The sequence below is a fragment of the Plasmodium inui genome (assembly GCF_000524495.1).
Source record: "Plasmodium inui San Antonio 1 unplaced genomic scaffold supercont1.1, whole genome shotgun sequence".
NCBI lineage: Eukaryota > Apicomplexa > Aconoidasida > Haemosporida > Plasmodiidae > Plasmodium > Plasmodium inui.
Genome location: NW_008481835.1, coordinates 1,260,297 through 1,278,337, shown reverse-complemented (window position 1 = coordinate 1,278,337; position 18,041 = coordinate 1,260,297). Strand labels below are relative to the sequence as shown.

Here is an 18,041-nt window from a genome sequence, read left to right as displayed (position 1 = left end):
CGCGTTTTTTTTATTGTTTATATTTATTCTTTATTTTTTTCCATTTTTTTCCATTCTTCCCCTTTTTGCTATTTTTTTTGTTTTGTTTTTACTTCGATCATCGTTTACCCCCAAAGCGCGCGAACGGCGCGTCACGGCAGGAGCAACCACCAGGCACTACCCCCCGCAAGGGCGTAAAAGCGCAAGCTCCCCACCATGAGCATACACTTTATATGCACATGCGTAAATATTAAAACGTATATTGTTATTACGCCCATTTTTTCCACATTTTTTTGACGTTTTTTCCATTTTTTTCGCTTTTTTCTTTTGGCCCCCATCCACCCATTCACTCATTTTTAAATTCAGCACCAAAAGGGGAGGGCACATTTTTAAAAAGTGTTAAAATGCATGCACATGTGAAAAGAGTTGTTTTTTGATTACCCTCCCAGGACATGTGCGTCTGCGTATGTCACACGAGACGCACACCCAATGCTTGTAGACGAACGTCTAGTTATAAAAATTTTAATCCCTACGCTTGTTTATTTGCAACATGCAGACATTCTTCATCTGATATATTTTCATCACCCCTGAAATATTTATCAATATTTTTACAATTTTTTTTTTTATTTTGAAATTTAGCATTTTTTACACCATACGTCAGATAAGACATTCACTTGTTCCTGGGTATGTCGCACCCCCTTCCCATTTATTTTGCCCTATTTATTATTACTCACTGTTCTGCCACTTATTGAGGCTGTTTTGCTGCACCCTAGCTGTCGCGTAGATGTGCCAAATGCCCCCTTTTTTTATGACCACGTCTTTACTTTTTTTTGACAAGTCTCAAAAATAAAACTAAAAATTTTAGCGTAATTTAATTATTCATTCAAATGAACAACTATTGGAATAAAAAGAAAAAAAAAAAGTTCCAATTTTTAATTGTGTAAGAAATTGTGAGAATGCAACGGGAAATCTGGGGAACTACGTCTCTCGTGTGAGTGGCCCGCACGAACAAGCGACTGACTTTGTAGGCGGCCTCCTGTGTGCACATATGACACCCCCTTTCGGTTTCTTTGTGGCGCCGTCTTCCTTATTAACTTGGCAAGAAGAAATGAACAAAACGAAACAAACCAGAGGGCTGCAAAACGAAACAAACCAGAGGGCTGCAAAACGACACAAACCAGAGGGCTGCAAAACGAAACAAACCAAAGGGATGCAAAACGACACAAACCAAAGGGCTGCAAAACGACACAAACCAGAGGGCTGCCAACCGAAATGTTCTAATGATGGCTACCCCCTAGGTGAAAAGAACTACAGCACGGACAAAAAAAGCGACACAAGTTATGCACGTACCTGTCTACTAATGCTGCGCGGCGAAAAGTACCGTCTGTGGAACGTATGGGGGGGAGCAGAGAGGCAGTTTTGGAGGGAATCACATCAACCGAAAACGCCATCCCCTGGGGAAGACTACCCTAAATAGCGCAATGACGAAGTTCCCCATTTTTTAAAAAAATTCAACAAGACGCTATTCCGCGGGAAACGGAAACGGACAGCCCCGAAAATAGCGGCGCACATATAGGGTTCCACCTTTCCCCATTTAATTAATGGACATGGAATAGTACCTTCTTAACGTCACACAGGGAGGGTGTATATCTGCAGGGGGAGATGGCATATAGATATGCACCCACATGAGTATACATTACGTGCGATTATATGTTCCCATTCAGATGCTGTACTATTCCATTTTCTCCTCCGGCTGGGTCACCTCTTGAACGTCTCCGATATGAACATGTCAATGAACTTTTCTCTGTCGTAGTTACTAAATTCTGCAAGGTAGTCAAAGTCCAAATTGCTGGAGCAGGTGCGCTTCTCAAAATCGTCATTATGGTTTTTATTTATCCCTAAACCGAAGTAGCTGTTTTTGTAATTTGTTCGATTAGTCCCGTTGGTGTTATCCGCATGGCTACGCTCATTCCTGTCGGCATTGGATGCATTCATCGGATGTCCACGCGAAAAAGGATCAAAAATGGTTTCGCATTCCGCATTGCTAACGCGACTAACGCGATATTGGTTATCCTCATTCGTAGGTAAGTTCTTCATTATACAATTCTTTTTTAATCTTTGCAAAGAGTATTTCTTCCTTTCCTTGTCGAATGTAGCGCTAGGCAAGTTGTCATAGTAGTAGGGCTTAAAGACATAGTTGGAAATTCCCTCCCCAATCTTTTTACTATTTTGTATGAGACAACTTGGATTAGCAAATCGGTTCATGTGTCTTTGTTCGGAATACCTCCTATTGTTATAAACAAAACTCTTATCGTTATGAGTTTGCAATTTATAAAATGCCGCACATGTAGAGGCACGCTTTTTATACCTCATCATGTTGCTCAGAATGTCTACACCCCGTTTAAGCGAAGAACTCAAGCTCGTACTAAAATTCACAGGGTAATTATTGTAATATAAATTGTTGCTTAACTTTCTAAATGCGTAGAATAGTAACTTTAATTGTGCGATTTTAAAATTTTTTATTAAATTTATGAAATTTTTTTCCACAACATCTGCGTCCAGTTCTACGTAGTTCTCCTCATCATGGTCCGCGAGTGTTCCGCTTGGCCCCGCTTCTCCCGCGGCGGATGGTATTTGTTTCATACCCTTCCTCATAGACATTATTAAATTTTTTTCATTTTTTTTTAAAATGTCAATTTTGTTATCCAGAAGCTGTTTTTTTAGTTCCTTCATTTGTAATGTTAACCTTTCATTTTCTGCCAACAGAATTAATTGCTCCTGCCTAAATAATTTCAAATGGGAGTCGGTATACTTGAGAATTTCAGGATACCTATTCTTCTGGTGATGCATAACTCCGAATGCGTTAAGTACCAGCTGGTTGATGGCCTTCTTTTTTAATTTGTAATTGATACTGTTACTTTCTATTAGGTAGATGAATTTCTGTGCCGCTGATCCTTTTCGTAATGCTTTATATGTAATTTTCCTAGCTTCACTCAGTGGAATATAATTTACTTTCGTGTCCTTGTCTCTTTCTTCCAGTAGTTTCCTTAAGCTGTTTATTTCACTGTCCTTAATTAACAACTCCTTCTTCAACCTCTTCTTGTCTTCCTTCAACTTCCTGTAACTTTCATCATTGCTTAAGTCAGGTTTCGGGTTGTTACTCTTGTTTACTGTTCCCATTTCTGCTTCGTTTTCCCCAGCTTCTCCACTTTTCGCTGGAGTGCTAGCCATTTTTTTTTCTTAAAATTGTTCATATAAAATTGTTAAAAATGTTATGTGTATTTGCGTTTTTACTTTACCTGTTCACAAAAAAGGGAAGAAGAACAGTTTAGCTAGTCCCATTTCACGGCAGGTAAATCTGCGTTGTCCCTCCTTTTTTCCCACGAATAAAGAGAAAGTCGTTTTTGCAAGAACTTCCTTTTTCACTCCTTTTAAAAGGTGAAACCTGGCATAAACAATAAAATAAGTATTTTGCATGTGATGCTTTCCAATTTCTTCTGGTGGAAAAAAAAAAAAGAAAAAATCAGACAAGTCAGACTTCACCAAATTGGGGCCATTTCTGCACTTTAAAATGAGGGGGAATTTACAAAATGGGTGGAGGGGAGTGACGTATTCAATACTGCCCACTACTGAATGGCGAGTGAATTTTCTGGGCTGTACATGCGATTGTAAAATTGTGTTTCAATTCGGGGGGGATTTTTTCATGCATCCCTTTGTTCATTTGCTTAACTAGTCAATAGGGGAACTGCTGAATTATACTCTTTCATGCTCGCGCTTCTGGGCGGTTGGACAAATGCGCCATGGCGCCAGTGCATTCCTGCCTTTTTCCGTTGCACTGCACTTAGCTCGACGATCGGCATACACCTCCGCATTTGCCCCTCCTAAAAGCGTTCAAATTGACAGACAAAATAGGAGTCCCGCGTTTTAGACTTTCGTTGGTTTCTGTTCATTGGACGCCAATTTTGCAACAAAACAAAACGGAAAAAAAAGAAAATGTTATTCTCAAATAAAAGGGAAAAAAAGCAATTTTTCATGCGCCATTCTTTTATGTATTATGGGAGGGGTAAAAGAAGAAAAAAACGTAGTACCAAAGCATAGGCAATAAAAAATTACTAGCAAAAAACCTTGCACAGACAGCTCCAAACGTCCTGTTCACATGTTTAGGGGCACAAATGGAAGAATTCATCACGTGGGGATACTCCCAACAGTGTATTCCATGCAGGAGTGAACGACGTTTTTTTCTGTCATGCTAACAGATGATGCGTATTTGGAACCACCACAATGGAGCGTTTTCCCCGAGTGATTTACCGAAGTGTTCCTGAATGTGCACGCAATGGTGTAAGTAAGACACCCAAATGGAACATACGCAAGAATGTACTCGAGCACACACGAATGAACAGGGAAACGAATACTCTTGGTAAGTGTGCGGACAAAAAAAGGCAAAGAAGCCACTTCACATTGGAAGCAAGTATACTTATCAAATTATGTTTTATGTTTTCTTCTTTTTTCCCATTCTCCTATGCCATCTTTTCTGACCAGTCCATCTTCGAACTGCTTGACCTATTAGCCATTCCACTTTTTGTTCATTTCGCTTAAAATATTTTGAGAGTACAGCCCCTTTCTTTTCTTTATGTTATACTGCTGGTTGTACGACTGGTGTTGTATTTGTTTAATTTTTTTTTTGCCACAAGGGTTGTTAGCAACGTCGTGGGGTAGTTGCGTTTTCACACTTTGGTAAGTGGTCCTCTGCTTCTCCATTTGTACCCCGTCTTCTTCCGTCTTCACATTTTCTTCCTTCTCTCGATGCTCAGAAGTTTTACACCTTTTCTGGTTCTTCTCTTTGACGTAGCTAAGTAGGGACGACAGCAAAGCGTAGTTTTCATATTTCCCGTCTTTGCTGACAGGGGTTTTACGTTCCTTGCTGGGCTCCTCGTCATTTTCGTCGTTACCAAAGAATGTTCTTTCCAGGGTGAAGGTCTGATCAGTCGCACTGACTGTGGGGGCTTCTCCCTCTGCGCTCGCCTCCTTTTCGTTACCGCATCCATCGCAGGGTCTACGTGGGGCAGAGCAAGGGTCATCGCCAACGTCATTGCCAACGTCATCGCCATCCCTATCACCAACACCATTGGCAACGTCATCGCCATCCCTATCACCAACACCATTGGCAACGTCATCGCCATCCCTATCACCAACACCATTGCTATCGTCATCGCCGTCTTCACCACCATTGGGAGGATGCGCCTCACGTGGGGCCCCCTCCGAAATGCTCTGAAAGTGCATCCTGGGGGGGGCAATGAGGACTCCCTTCGCTTCGTCTGCCCCCTCCACCTGCTCTCCACCTACGCCTCTTTGTGCCTCCCTAGGGAAGGGGCGTTCCACGGAATTGAATTCCTGTTCACTGTTGCAGTCACAAATGTTCGCCTTCTCATTTTGAATAAAATTTCGATAAAATTGTGGATTGGTTTTTTTTTTCATATTCGATTTGATAATTATCTCAAAGAGTGTCTCCAGATTTTCGGAAATGTGATTAGACATGGGAATGATATTATTCTTTAAGCTTGAAATCGAAGTAGGCATATTTAGAATAATGGAAATTATGGTGTGGATGTTAATTATGCTATCCGGAGATTCGTCATTTTTCTTGGCTAGCTTTTCTCTCCACACTAATATATTTTCTATTAAGGGATCACAACTGGTGTAGTGATAATAGGACGTTTTTATAATCTTTTTGATTTTTTCTTTTGTCTTTTCCACATCACACACGTCTTTTACCTTATACTCCAGAAGGCACATCTTATTGCTCTCTCTGAATACCTTCCTGATAATTTCTTCTCCATATTTTTGTTCCTCTTCCGATGCATCTTCGAATTTTATATTTTCGAAGTGTACGTACACGTTGCTTCGGGGGGGACCGTCTTGATCGAGCAGCCGTTGCAGCGTGTCCATCGCGTCCAGGGGGTCTATCGAGTCCATCTCATCCATCGCACCCCTCGCGTCCTTCTCGTCCTTCTTGTCCATCTCGCCCATGTTACATTCGCCTCCCCCCCGCCGGTATTGCGCAAATATGTAGTTGAAATACAAATCCGTTTTGACGTACTCGAAGAGGTAGTACAGATAGTGGAAAGGCATCCTCAAATTATGAACCAAGTCAGGAGACAACGGTCTTGTGAGAGCATTTAATCCATGACCAGGAGAATTGACACTGACATGGAAGTAATTGTGCACTAGATAGGGTAAGGAGTTTCTCACGTTCAGAAAATCCGAACAAACAGAAATGTCAATAATGTTAACAAAGTAGATCGAGAAATCCTTCTGCATTACTGGTATGACATTTTTCGACTTGTACACAATTTTGAGGATATTCGGATCTGTAGTAACCTCGTTCAGCTCATGCATCTTCTCAAACATGTTCAGTGCATCAATGATGTAATCGCACTGTTGTGTTCCCACTAGAATTAGGGACGTGAAACCTCGGTAGGTGTTCTTATAATTCACCACAAGGGAGAGGGACACTTTAGTACACATTTCTTTAATAGTATGCACCATTTCGAGAAGATCCCCTTCAGTGCTAATCATTTTGCACTCCTTCTCGCTTAACGGCACCGGTTTGTGCAGTTGAGGGGTTATTTTCACGAAGGGAGACACACTTTCATCCCATTCGTGATACCGATTAATCATGTCATTTATTTCGTAACTGTACGGATGGCCCAGCTTGCTAAATTTGGGGCCATACTTATTTATATCCTTATCTAGCCTTTTTAGCATCTTCCAAAAAAAATCCTCATCCGGGGGGGAGGTAAGCCGTTCTGGGGGGACAGTAAGCTCTTCCGAGGAGTCCCCCGAGCTGCTGCACGAGTGGGATGTCTTCACCTCTTCCATCGTGCCCCCAGATGCGTCTCCCAGCTCGTCCTCTTGAAATATCTCTTCGAGAATATCCCCACGACTTATATGCTTGAGCTTATTGCCGTTAAAAAGTTCCCTATATTGAAGAACTTTCCTCTTCTTCTGGATGTAGCTCTGCAGGCACCTGACTGCTTCGAGAAAGCATCTCTCCAGATCAGCAAGTCTGTTATGCTTCACAGTTAGACGGGGGATGAAGAAGGTAACATAATTGTTAATCAGGTGTAACCAGGCGTACTGTATTTTTTTCGATCTATTCCTAAATGGGGAGAAACTATCCATCATTTGGGGGTTCTCTTCACTGTTCCCTTTTCTCTTGGATTGCCTCCTTCTTTTCCTATTTTTGCTCATTTCCTTTTTTGTTTTTTTTTCATTTGTCTTCTCTGTGGAACTCTCGTCCGATTCGCTCTGAATGTGCAAGATGTTTGACTGGAAGATTAGCTGAAAGGTGTTATCTCTTCCTTCCTCTTCACCCGTTTGGGCGTGGAAATTGGGATCTTTATTCCTCTTATACTTTTGGTTACTATCTGGGTTGGTTCTCCCCTTCGGATTTTCATCTTCTTTCTCCTCTGAATCACTATCTGCTGACTCTCTTCCCTCCCTTTGGGGGAGATACTCCCTTGAGGAAGAAGCAAACTCGGGGGGGAAATTCTCCTCAACTCTGCTACTTTTACACGCCAACATTGAGGCCTCCTTATCTTTAAGATGAAAAAATCGAAAGCAGTCCTTCGTCCTGGTGAAGATTTCATCCAGCGTGTTCGATATGATATGATAATTATTACCTAGGATAAAGTGCTCACCGTCAAGCTCCCACGTAAGAGAACTTTTTGTTCTTTCACTAGAGCTGTATAGTAACAAGTCCTTCACCGTTCTTAGTAAATCGATTTGAAGCTTCTTAACTTGCTCATCGTTGGACATGACATCTACTCTGCTCTCGTAGAGACAATTTGTGGAGAGTCTGTTAGTCAGTTTCACAATTTCGATCACATTTTTTAGTAACTGCCTTATTAAGTAGTCGTTTTCGTTCTTGGGCAGTTGGACATTCCCACCCTTTCCCATGAGAAGCTCTTCAATCCGCTTGCTGCAGTGCTCCATCACTGTCCGAGGTGGGGAAATATACTACCTTCTTATGGGGTGGGGGAGCACGCTACCTTCGCCTCAGTCAGGGCGGAGTGAAAAAACACGTGCGATTCACAGTAGGTATAGCTATATAGAAATATACATAAATACATAGATACATATATAAATAATACATACAAGTGCGCATCAACCCCGCGGAGGTACTTTCTTCGCTTCTCTCAAATGTTACGCCTGCCCGAATCTACAAAACAACAAACCGTCATACTGACAAATCGCGCCCCCTGAGCAACAAAAGAGAAACTCACGCGATATTGGTCAAGACGCTCGTATCACGCCAGTAAAATCGTCCTTCCACTTGTATATAAGCTATACATACATGGATAATATGAACTTATATACATGGCCATGTTTTAAATTTTTTTCAAGCAAAATTGAAGTGAGCACGGAAGCGGCAAGGTGACATGGGAACAGTTTTCCATTAGAAAAGAACAAAAAAAGAAGAAAAAAAAACTGCACCTCCCTTTTGACATAAAAATTTTTCTAATGGGAACTTTTCCAATTGGAGTTTCCCCAAATGGAGTTTCTTTCGCTGTAATTTTTTATGTTACATTTCTCATTTTTATAATTCTTATTATTGCTATAATTTTTTTTTTTCTTATTCCGTGTTGGCCTCTCCAATTGCCGCCCCACAGTTGCCCCTCCACTCGTCCGCTTCCCCACACCCTTTTGCGCAAATTTAGCAAAACGGTAATTCTTCATTTCAGGCGAAGGGACGAACTCCCCCGTTTGGCCACACTGGCGTGAACAGTTCAGAGCATTTCTTTGTAGCAGCAATTTTTTGCGTCCCCGTGTATGTGTACAATTCAGGCTTGCTCATTCCTAGGCGCCCCCTGCGAACGTGGAGAAGCGTTTATCCTTGTCGTGGCAGTCTACGGCTATACCGATAGGCATAATGTGAATCACGTAACCATCCCCGCGTCTATCCACGCAATTGTCCCAAACCTGCGCATTCCCGGTGCAGCCGTTTTGGCATTTTTACCACCTTAGTGCGGCTAAAGCACGAGCCCCCGAAGTTAGAGAAACACAAATACGGGGGTACGTTTTTACCTATACGTGTGCACATTCGTGGTTATCCAAGATATAAAAACACGTGAAGGTATTTCCCCCACAGATAGTAGAACATCAGACGGCAGATCAGCTGCGTGGACAGACATACCCCGCGGACACGTATTACCCAGAGGACACACCCAACTAGCACAACAACTAGCCAAAATAATAACAAAAAAAAGTATGAATGGGGAAAAAGGAAACCGTCCCTGTAACGACGCGTCACTAAACCATGCGGAGGTGACAAAGCAAGAGAAGCACGCAGAAGCGGTACCAGAAAATCTAGCATGTCTAATTTGCTATGATGACATAGACGAAAGTAACTACATCGAATATAAAACAAGCCAATTTAGCGAGTGGCACCCAAGCATGTTCTGTCAGAACTGCACAGGCATATTAATACAAACGCAGTACCATAAATATATAAATAATGTGCAAAAGTCAGAATGCCAGAGGGAACAAAAAAACTTACTTGAAATGGGACCTCCAATAAATATAAAGGACAAAAACGGCTTTCCTTTCTCAGATGGAAATGAAATTTATAGCCTCTGGTACTTTTGTGATAAAAAAATTCATTCGGCAAAATTGGATGGCAGCTTGGAGGGCGAAGAACGAATGAAATTGTGGAATGAGTTAAAAAATTTTCTTATAAAAGAGGACAAAGCAGAGTAGCGGTGGGGGGGAAGGAACTCTATTTGTTTCGTTTCTCCTGTGGGATGATTTGAGATTGCCTCACCGTTTCACACATAGAAGCGGTAGCGTCCTTACACAAAAACGAGAAAAAAAAAAAAAAAAAGAACAAAAGTTGGTCTACATAAACAAAGTAGATCACACACTGACACCAGATGGATGGTCTGAAAGACCAAATAAATGGCAGGTAGACAACAAATTCCGCACTGGCAGGGTAAACAAGAGGGAACGCACTTTTTAAGTTTTTTTTTTTTTTTTCTTCCGTTATTTTTTGAAGGTCCCCTTGGCACCATTTACCCGCATGTCAGCATATGTGTTCCAATTTTCCTTCGCGCACAAGCGATGTACGTACATGTGACCGCCAGATGAACACCCTTCTGGATGTGCCCCAACTTTATCATAAGGGGAGAATAATAAACACCCGATTTATTTTTTACCCATTTAATTTATAAGGTGAAATTTTATTTTTTTTGTTTCGTTCCCGTAGACATTATCTCTCATGTGCCCCCCCCCCCCGTCCCCCCTTTTCTTTTTTTTTTTTTTTTTTTTTTTTTTTTTTTTTTTTTTTTTCCCCCCCCCCCGTTTTTTTTTTTTTTTTTTAACTCCATTTTATTTCACATTTGGGTGAAAAAATTGTGCGCATATTTTTTTTGAAATTTTCCTCTTTATGTATTACGATTGTTGCGGCGGTCCATTTCGTGGGGAGACGAGGAAAAAGGTTCCAGCTATACTGACTGACGATAACTGCTACACGGACTGGGGGTCATTGCATGGGGAGGTCCCCTCTGTCCTCATCCTCGCTTCCGCAGAGATCCTTGTCGCGACGATGGCATCGCCTCACAAATTGTCGTAGTTAATGTCCAAGAAGTACTTCTCCTCAAATACGACATACACGTCCTTCAGCTCAAATGTTTTATTGGGCACACGCAGCAGATCCGTTATGTACTGCGTCATGTTAACTTCGCTTTCAAAGCGAGGAGTGGGTATGCAGTAAAACCCATCCAACGAGGTCTCATCATACTGATAGTCACTGCTGAAATCGATGTAGGACAATTTCTTGGCATATATTAAATAGTCGAGAGCGTCAGCCAGCTCCTTCGTCATTACAATATGGTTAGCAATGGTGGAAAGAACTGTTGGGGAGCTTAAAATTTTTACCATTTTTTCTTTTGTTTTTAACAAGCTATGTCCAAGATTATTTAACTCGTAGAGTAAATAATTCAAGGGGATTTTATTATGAAAGACACTGAAAAATGGAATGAGGAAGATGAGGAACCCCCTTATACGATGATCCATATTGGACAATAAAAAATCGTTATGCTTTCTGTATGTTATACATTGTGTTAATACATATTCAGTCTTCGTTTTCGAATTCAGCGTTAGCAAATTTAACGCCAAAATATTTTTTACCTTCTTTTGTAACAAGTTCAAAATAATTTTTTTTTTTTTGACATTGTTGTTACAGTTTGGTACAAAAATGTTAATGACGGAAAATAAATCTTCCCTCTTCACTGGAAAGGGCTGACTTCTTAGCAACACCTGCAGTGCAATTTTAACTGCTAATTTTATGTCATTTTGTTTTTTCCCCTTTTTCGATTCGCTTTTTTTTTTTTTTTTTTCCTTCTTCCTCTTCTTCTTTTTTTCCACCTCTAATGGATTTTTACTACTCTTTTGTTGTCCCTCCTTGAGACTGCTTTCACTAGCATCATTGTCCTCCCCATCGTTGTCATCCCCGTTGAAGGATTGCGAGAAGGTGGAACTTTCCGTCTCGTTGCTGCTAGGATCTTCAACGAGCGCGTCATTTTCGGGACTGCCACTCGTTCCCCTGTTAACGTGAATCTCGGCGTTGAAATCATCATACACATTTTCATCTTCCTCATCTCCGAAAAAGGGCTCCTCCACATTGTCCCCCATCATTTGGTTCATCGCGTTAGCCTCTTTTTTTTTGCCTCCCCTAATACAATACACCGAGGTGCTTGCATGTGTGTATGTGTGGGTGGGGGGCCCTAGTCCTACCTATGGGTGGCCACCCCGGGGGGGATAAATATATGCATAAAGCTTCACGAAGAGGTGCACAAGGAGAGTACTTCAGAAATGTTGTCAAATTATTATCCCCCTTTTGCCTATGCCAAAAGATGGTGGCAGCAAGCACAAGTAGAGTCGCTAACTGGATATAATAGCACCCAATCTCCTGATTGCGCCCTTTGGCACTAGAACCAGTACAAAGGTAAGACAAAAGATGGCACACTGCAGTATGGTACTCCGCAGTCACATTGCTTCCACTACCACCACGGACTCACTACCCTCCGATGAAGTGGTCTACCACCACGGGGGGCACATAGCTCAGGAGGTTTTTTTCTATAATTACCCCGTTTAGGGGCATGTTACTTTATAAGGGCGTTTCTCGTCTTGGGAAAAAAAGGGAAAAAGCGGCAGATTTCGGAAAACATGACATGTACGCGGGAGTGGGTTCATATAATAAACGTGTGGGGGTAAATATATAAAAAAATAAACGCGTACATACGCCCATGCACATAGTAAGAGATATATATGTGTATGTACTACTTGTACATATCTCCGCTAGTGAGGCTGTACCTCACCTGTACATATTTGTGACCCCCACGTGCTGCCTAATTTTTTTGGCGCACTTCTTTTCCCCCTTGGCATTTTTCTAGCAAGCAATTATTACCTTTTATGCGACAACTCTCGCGTGAGGAATTTTTTTTTTTTTACCTCTAATTAGCGCGTGTGCATAAATAAGTAAGAGGGTACGCAGATGAACCAGCGGGTCACACGCAGTGCAGGTAAAATTGGTGTAAATGAATTGTCCCCCAAACTGAACATATTTTCCCTATGTACATATAATATAGTGGTCACCGGCACAATGTGCCCCCTCGTCAAGTTTCGCGTACATGTAAAGAATATTTTATATACATATAATACATATATTACATATATATATTTATATAGCGCATAATGTACATATATATATTATGGATGTACTTCTACAGTTATACTTGCTCCACATTGGGATGACTAGGTTTATACTCGGGTTAACCTAACCCGGCGGAACTCGTAACGACGCCCCCCTCTCGCTTCCTCAGCATTGATATAATATCTCAGAAAAAAAAAAAAAAAAAAACGCCCTTTTATAATTTTTTACATATAAATTTTTTTACGTAATTAATCTTAATTTAATATTAGTCAAAAGCGAAGATATAAAACCAGTGATTGTGAAATTTCAAATTTACGTGTATATGTATATATAGCCAAAAAAGGAGCAAAGATATATACGTAAAATAGTTTCATCCATTTGCCGCGCCATATACTTGCGGGCGGGTCAAAGGAAGACCAACGAAAGGCGAGGGAAAGGAAAATGAAAAAGGGAAAGTAAAAGTAAAAGAAAAATGTACAATTTGCGCCAAACGTACCGTCTGCGCCAAATTTACAATATGCGCAAAATGTACAATATGGGCCAAATATACGATATGCGCCAAATGTACAATATGCGCCAAATGTACAATATGTGCAAATATATACGTATAAATGACTATACGTATATGCGCTTTCTGGCCGTTCCGTGGGGCTGGCGGACGAGAGCTTTGTGGATTACGTCATAACGTACAAACGCGATGAACAGCTCCCAACCCTTTTTAAACGCTTAAATCCAAAGCGTCACTGCTTCACGGGAGAGCATCTAACCGAAGTTAAGCATATCATCCTTCTCCCATTACGCGTAATTCGCCCTTGCGTACATATAATTTTTACGGCCGCAGGGAAAATAAAGCGCCCTTGGAAACTTTTTTGTGCATTGAATTTCTCATCCCTGGGCAATTTCCACGCGATTACCGGCAGTCAAATAGCCATTGCGCGATTTGCACTTATTTCCTACTGCATCGCATTTCTTTTTTTAGCACGTCTGTTAATTTTTTTCTCCCTTTACGTTTATTTTTTTCCCCCTACATCACATTTATTTTTTCCGCAGTCTGCATGAACCTTCCCCCTCCGCAGCACATCTTAATACCACCACGCCTCTCCATCACACCACTGCACTTACGAAAATTTTTACATACTCCTCTTATATACACATATACTCCCCTGCCAAATTGGATCCCAATACGCGCAAACCTTTGCCAGCACCGTGGTAAATTGGATGCATGTCCAAGGGGGGTTTACACATACAAGCCTTTTTTTTTTTTTTCCACCGTTTTCGTCTCGTTGAGTAGTAGTAACTTATACATTTAATTTTTTTCTCTTTCTCATTCTTATTCCCTTTTTCCTTTTTTTTTTTTTGCGTATCTTTTTTGCCCGTCCTGCAGTTGTTTTATTGTGATAGCTCTTGTTCTTCTTTTGTGCCTTCAGGATTTGCACCAGCTTAGACGATCCTATGTTTTTCCCTGAGCATACTTCGACCCGTTTATTCATTTTGCTTTTTTTTTATTTTTTTTTTTTGTGCCGTGTATATAAAAGGATTTACATGTCTTTGTGATGTTTAGTAGTTGCGAATTACTAAACTAAAAGGGAGAGTGGGAGATTGTAGGAAATTCTTTTTTTTTCATATATTCTGTGTTTTTATTTGTATATATGCAAAGGCGCACAAGCATGCGCATGCCCATATGCGCTGTGAGCCCAGTTAGTACTCGAAAAGGCTTCCCGTTTATTACGACTGCAGCGTATATGTACATGTCACCTTCTACACCATTTTGATCACCCGGGTTAGAGTATTTCAGTAGCCTACACACGTTTTGGTTTTTTCCGTTTTATGTGCATCTCTCATGTGTGATGCACTGTATTGGGTGACTTCCTCCCCAGACACAAGGATCGCATCGCTAGCGCAGCGTTGCCATACCCGAGCGAATATGTTCGGCACAGCTACGTGTGTGCCCATCTCCTGCCTAACCCACTGTGCACCCCATTTTTTTAAGTGCTACATCCCTACCGAGTCCACAACGTTGTTTTGTTTCTACAGGGCGGATCTGATCTAATTTGTGTACTCCTTTGAGTGATACCCTGTAGTTTTTTTTTTTATTCTATTTAGTTTTACCCTATTGCATTTTATTTTATTGTGTTTTATTTTATTTTGTTTTATTTTCCCTGTTTTGTTCTCCCCTCTGTCCCGTGGGAAACATTAAGGGGAGAACGAAAAAAAAATAAAACAAGAGGCTCGAGCCCATTTGGATCCAACCTTATTTTTTATAAATGGAAGAAATTGAAATTATAGCAATTATGTTTTGGTATTTTTTCAATTAAGTTATTTTTTTTTTTTCCAAATTTATTATGAATAAATTTTATTCCTTTAAAAGAAGAAAGAGAAAGCATAAAAAATGGGGACCACGATAAGTAAAAGGAAAAACAACTCGGGTAATGGCAGAAATATGAGGAACACATCGATATGTGCGCTGAGATGCATGAGCTGAGGTGCATCAACCGAGAGGTGCTTCCCATGTGGCGACGTCCACCGACCGAGAACCGGCCCCTCGTTTAAATACCCGTCTCTTTACCCTTTTTTTTGGTCTTACACCCCATTTACATATTTTATGCACCCCCATTTTGCCTGGCCCATTTAGACAAAAACGTAAAAAATGACTCATCCGAGAATAAGAGGCAGAAGAAAAACGAGGAGCACGACTCAAATTTGGAGTTTATAAAAAAATACAAAATTATTAACAAAATTGGAGAGTAAGAATTCGCGATGCATATGCTGGCTGTGTGTTCTGTGTCTGTACAACTGCCGTGTTGTCTCGTTGGTGACTCTTTCTTCCGCGAATGTTTCTTCTAAGTGTATGTAAATCCCGCACGAAGTTCCCAAAGAGTATGCCACACGGTTTCCACTCCTCCCTTGCAGCGGTAACTTCTCCAAGGTGTTTTGTTGCAGAGGGGAAAATAAAAAAAAGTGCGCCATGAAGGTAGGAAACAGGGCCAAAGCGGGAAGCAAAAAAAAAGGCAGAAGCTTGTTTCCTTCCTCGAGCATGTTTAAGCGTGGCATAGTGCAACGTTATTAGATAACAGATGAAATGCGTCTGTTTTAATCGGAAATCTTTCTATTCTATGTTAATTTATCCCCCCAAATGGACATTCCCTTCTCTCCCTCCTCAGCTAATGTGCTGCCCCTTGAAGAAAACATCCCATTACAACTGCTTCAAGAGGGAGCTGTTCATAATGAAAACGATCAATAACAAACATCCCTATATTGTTAAAATACTGGACTATCACGAAAAAATTTGGAAAAGTTAGCAAAAAGGAAGAAGAAAAAAAACGAAATATGGATTATGGGAAAATGCACACGCAATTTGCCTCCGTGTGAGGGCTTGTGTGAGTCATCTTGTTAGTGCATTTATTAGTGCTTTTGTGCCCATTTGTGCCATCCCCCTTTTTACACCCTCCGCAGAATACTACATTGTGAAGCTAATACTGGAGTACTGCGAAGGAGGAAACCTCTTCGAGTATATAAAAATTAACGGCAGTTGCACCCACTCCGAGGCTAGGGTTATCATCATCAAATTGACAAAAACGATTCAGTACATTAATTCTTTAAAGATTATGCACAGAGATATAAAGCCAGAGAATATTTTACTTCGAACCAAGGACAATATAAAGAGCGTTGTGTTGTCCGACTTTGGACTGGCTAAGATAACCCCGTCCAATCAAGCCGTCGTCAAAAGTCGCTCTGTCTGTGGCAGTGATTTTTATCTTGCACCAGAAATTATAAAGAATAAAGAGTACGGGATAAAGGTACGTCTGCTCAGCTTGTGTTTCTCATTTGGGAAGACAAAGGCGCGAGACTTACGAACCTGTTTTAACGACTCATCGGTTGTGTCTTCTAAGGCATCGTTTATAGTTCTTTTTTTTTCTCTCTCTTTCTTTTGTTTGCTTCCTCCTCGCAGTGGATATAGCGCTCATTATGACGTAACATATTTCCACTCCGTGCAGATCGACATATGGAGCCTGGGCGTCCTCATTTTTTTCATAATAACGGGAAAAGTACCCTTTACGGGGAAAAACGCCAATGAATTGTACAACAATATTCTGAAGGCCAACATCCCAGAGCTGTAAGATGCAAACGCGTGCCGCGCATATGGAAAAATAACGAAAAGGAGGCGAATGAGCCCTCCCTTCGCTTCTTAACTTCTATCCGTAATCGCCTCTTTTCTATGCTAACTTATTGGCCCCATATGCTTCCCTCCCCGTGCAGACTTTCAAAGGAAAAATCCCTGAATATCCAACCAGGCCTAAAGAATTTACTTGAAAATATACTAGTACATGACCCGGAAAAAAGATTTAGCGTAATGAAGGAGAAGAAGAAAAAAAAGAGAGCATACATACCATATACAGAGCGGCGGGTTTTAGTGGCCCGATTATACGCGACCATTTTTTTTTTTTTTTTCTGATAACAAAGGATTTCCTCGCCGTGTCAAACAAAATTTAAGAACACATCCGTTTTGGAGAATACATTTTTGCGTCCATATGACGCGATTGTTTTTATAGCCAACCTGTCTACTCCATTTGATTGCCACATTTTTTCTTCCCCCTCCTCCCCCCCTTTGTAGTGCTCAGACATTTTGAACCACCGGTGGATACGGGGAACCCTGACGAGCTGTGAATTCAAAATTTTTAACTCCGCCTCGTACATAAGGTAATGCGATCCAGGAGAGGGATGTTCTTCCACACTGTCATGCATTTTTTTGTACATTTTGCCGCCCAGTTTTTCTGCTCATTTTTTATTACCTCTTGTCTAATTGCGCAACCATGACGGGGACTTTTCATTTCCTTTCGAGTAACACTTATGATTGTCCCTCCCATGCCCACCACCCCCCGCAGGAAATTACGATTGGACAAAAAAAAGAGCACTACCCAGGACAACGAATTTAAGGAAAACCAAATAAGAGACAAGTCCTTCGAAAAGGAAAAGGACTCCTTTGCTAACATGAAGAAGAAATACACCTTCTTCTTAAAAAAAATAACAAATTAGACTTTTTTTTTTTTTATTGTTATGATGATCTATGTATTCGTGGAAACATTCCTCGTGCATTCATTTTTCCCCCTCAATTTGGAAACCCCGTTTTGTGGGGTTCTTCCGAGGAACAGTTTCTCACAAAAGTGAATGTGTTGTGTGCTTGCCTGTTTACGAGTACCCAATTTATGTGCCATGTTTGTTCCGGAGGGCCACCCCCAATGAACTCTCCTCTATTTGATGTAACCAAATTGTGATTTCCGCTATTCTACACTTTTTTGTTTAATGCGAGACCCTAGACAGACGCGCTCTGCCTGCTTTCCAAATTTATCCC

General features: G+C 41.0%; 5 protein-coding genes across 5 annotated transcripts; 2 read left to right on the top strand and 3 right to left on the bottom strand.

Moving 5' to 3' along the window:
• Nucleotides 1-1,737: 1,737 nt before the first annotated feature.
• On the bottom strand, nucleotides 1,738-3,210 carry C922_00294 (hypothetical protein; the record flags this gene model as incomplete). The annotated part of the gene is made up of 1 exon (XM_008815911.1): nucleotides 1,738-3,210. The coding sequence occupies one exon, from the start codon at nucleotides 3,208-3,210 to the stop codon at nucleotides 1,738-1,740; it is 1,473 nt and encodes a 490-aa protein (XP_008814133.1).
• A 1,332-nt stretch (nucleotides 3,211-4,542) lies between these two features.
• On the bottom strand, nucleotides 4,543-7,974 carry C922_00293 (hypothetical protein; the record flags this gene model as incomplete). The annotated part of the gene is made up of 1 exon (XM_008815910.1): nucleotides 4,543-7,974. One exon carries the CDS (start codon nucleotides 7,972-7,974, stop codon nucleotides 4,543-4,545), a length of 3,432 nt encoding a protein of 1,143 aa, XP_008814132.1.
• Nucleotides 7,975-9,249: 1,275 nt separating this feature from the next.
• Nucleotides 9,250-9,738, top strand: C922_00292 (hypothetical protein; the record flags this gene model as incomplete). The annotated part of the gene is made up of 1 exon (XM_008815909.1): nucleotides 9,250-9,738. One exon carries the CDS (start codon nucleotides 9,250-9,252, stop codon nucleotides 9,736-9,738), a length of 489 nt encoding a protein of 162 aa, XP_008814131.1.
• Nucleotides 9,739-10,593: 855 nt separating this feature from the next.
• Nucleotides 10,594-11,682, bottom strand: C922_00291 (hypothetical protein; the record flags this gene model as incomplete). The annotated part of the gene is made up of 1 exon (XM_008815908.1): nucleotides 10,594-11,682. The coding sequence occupies one exon, from the start codon at nucleotides 11,680-11,682 to the stop codon at nucleotides 10,594-10,596; it is 1,089 nt and encodes a 362-aa protein (XP_008814130.1).
• A 3,398-nt stretch (nucleotides 11,683-15,080) lies between these two features.
• On the top strand, nucleotides 15,081-17,725 carry C922_00290 (CAMK protein kinase; the record flags this gene model as incomplete). The annotated part of the gene is made up of 9 exons (XM_008815907.1): nucleotides 15,081-15,117; nucleotides 15,324-15,435; nucleotides 15,602-15,662; nucleotides 15,853-15,985; nucleotides 16,145-16,488; nucleotides 16,687-16,805; nucleotides 16,949-17,039; nucleotides 17,304-17,389; nucleotides 17,575-17,725. 9 exons carry the CDS (start codon nucleotides 15,081-15,083, stop codon nucleotides 17,723-17,725), a joined length of 1,134 nt encoding a protein of 377 aa, XP_008814129.1.
• Between the last annotated feature and the right edge of the window lie 316 nt (nucleotides 17,726-18,041).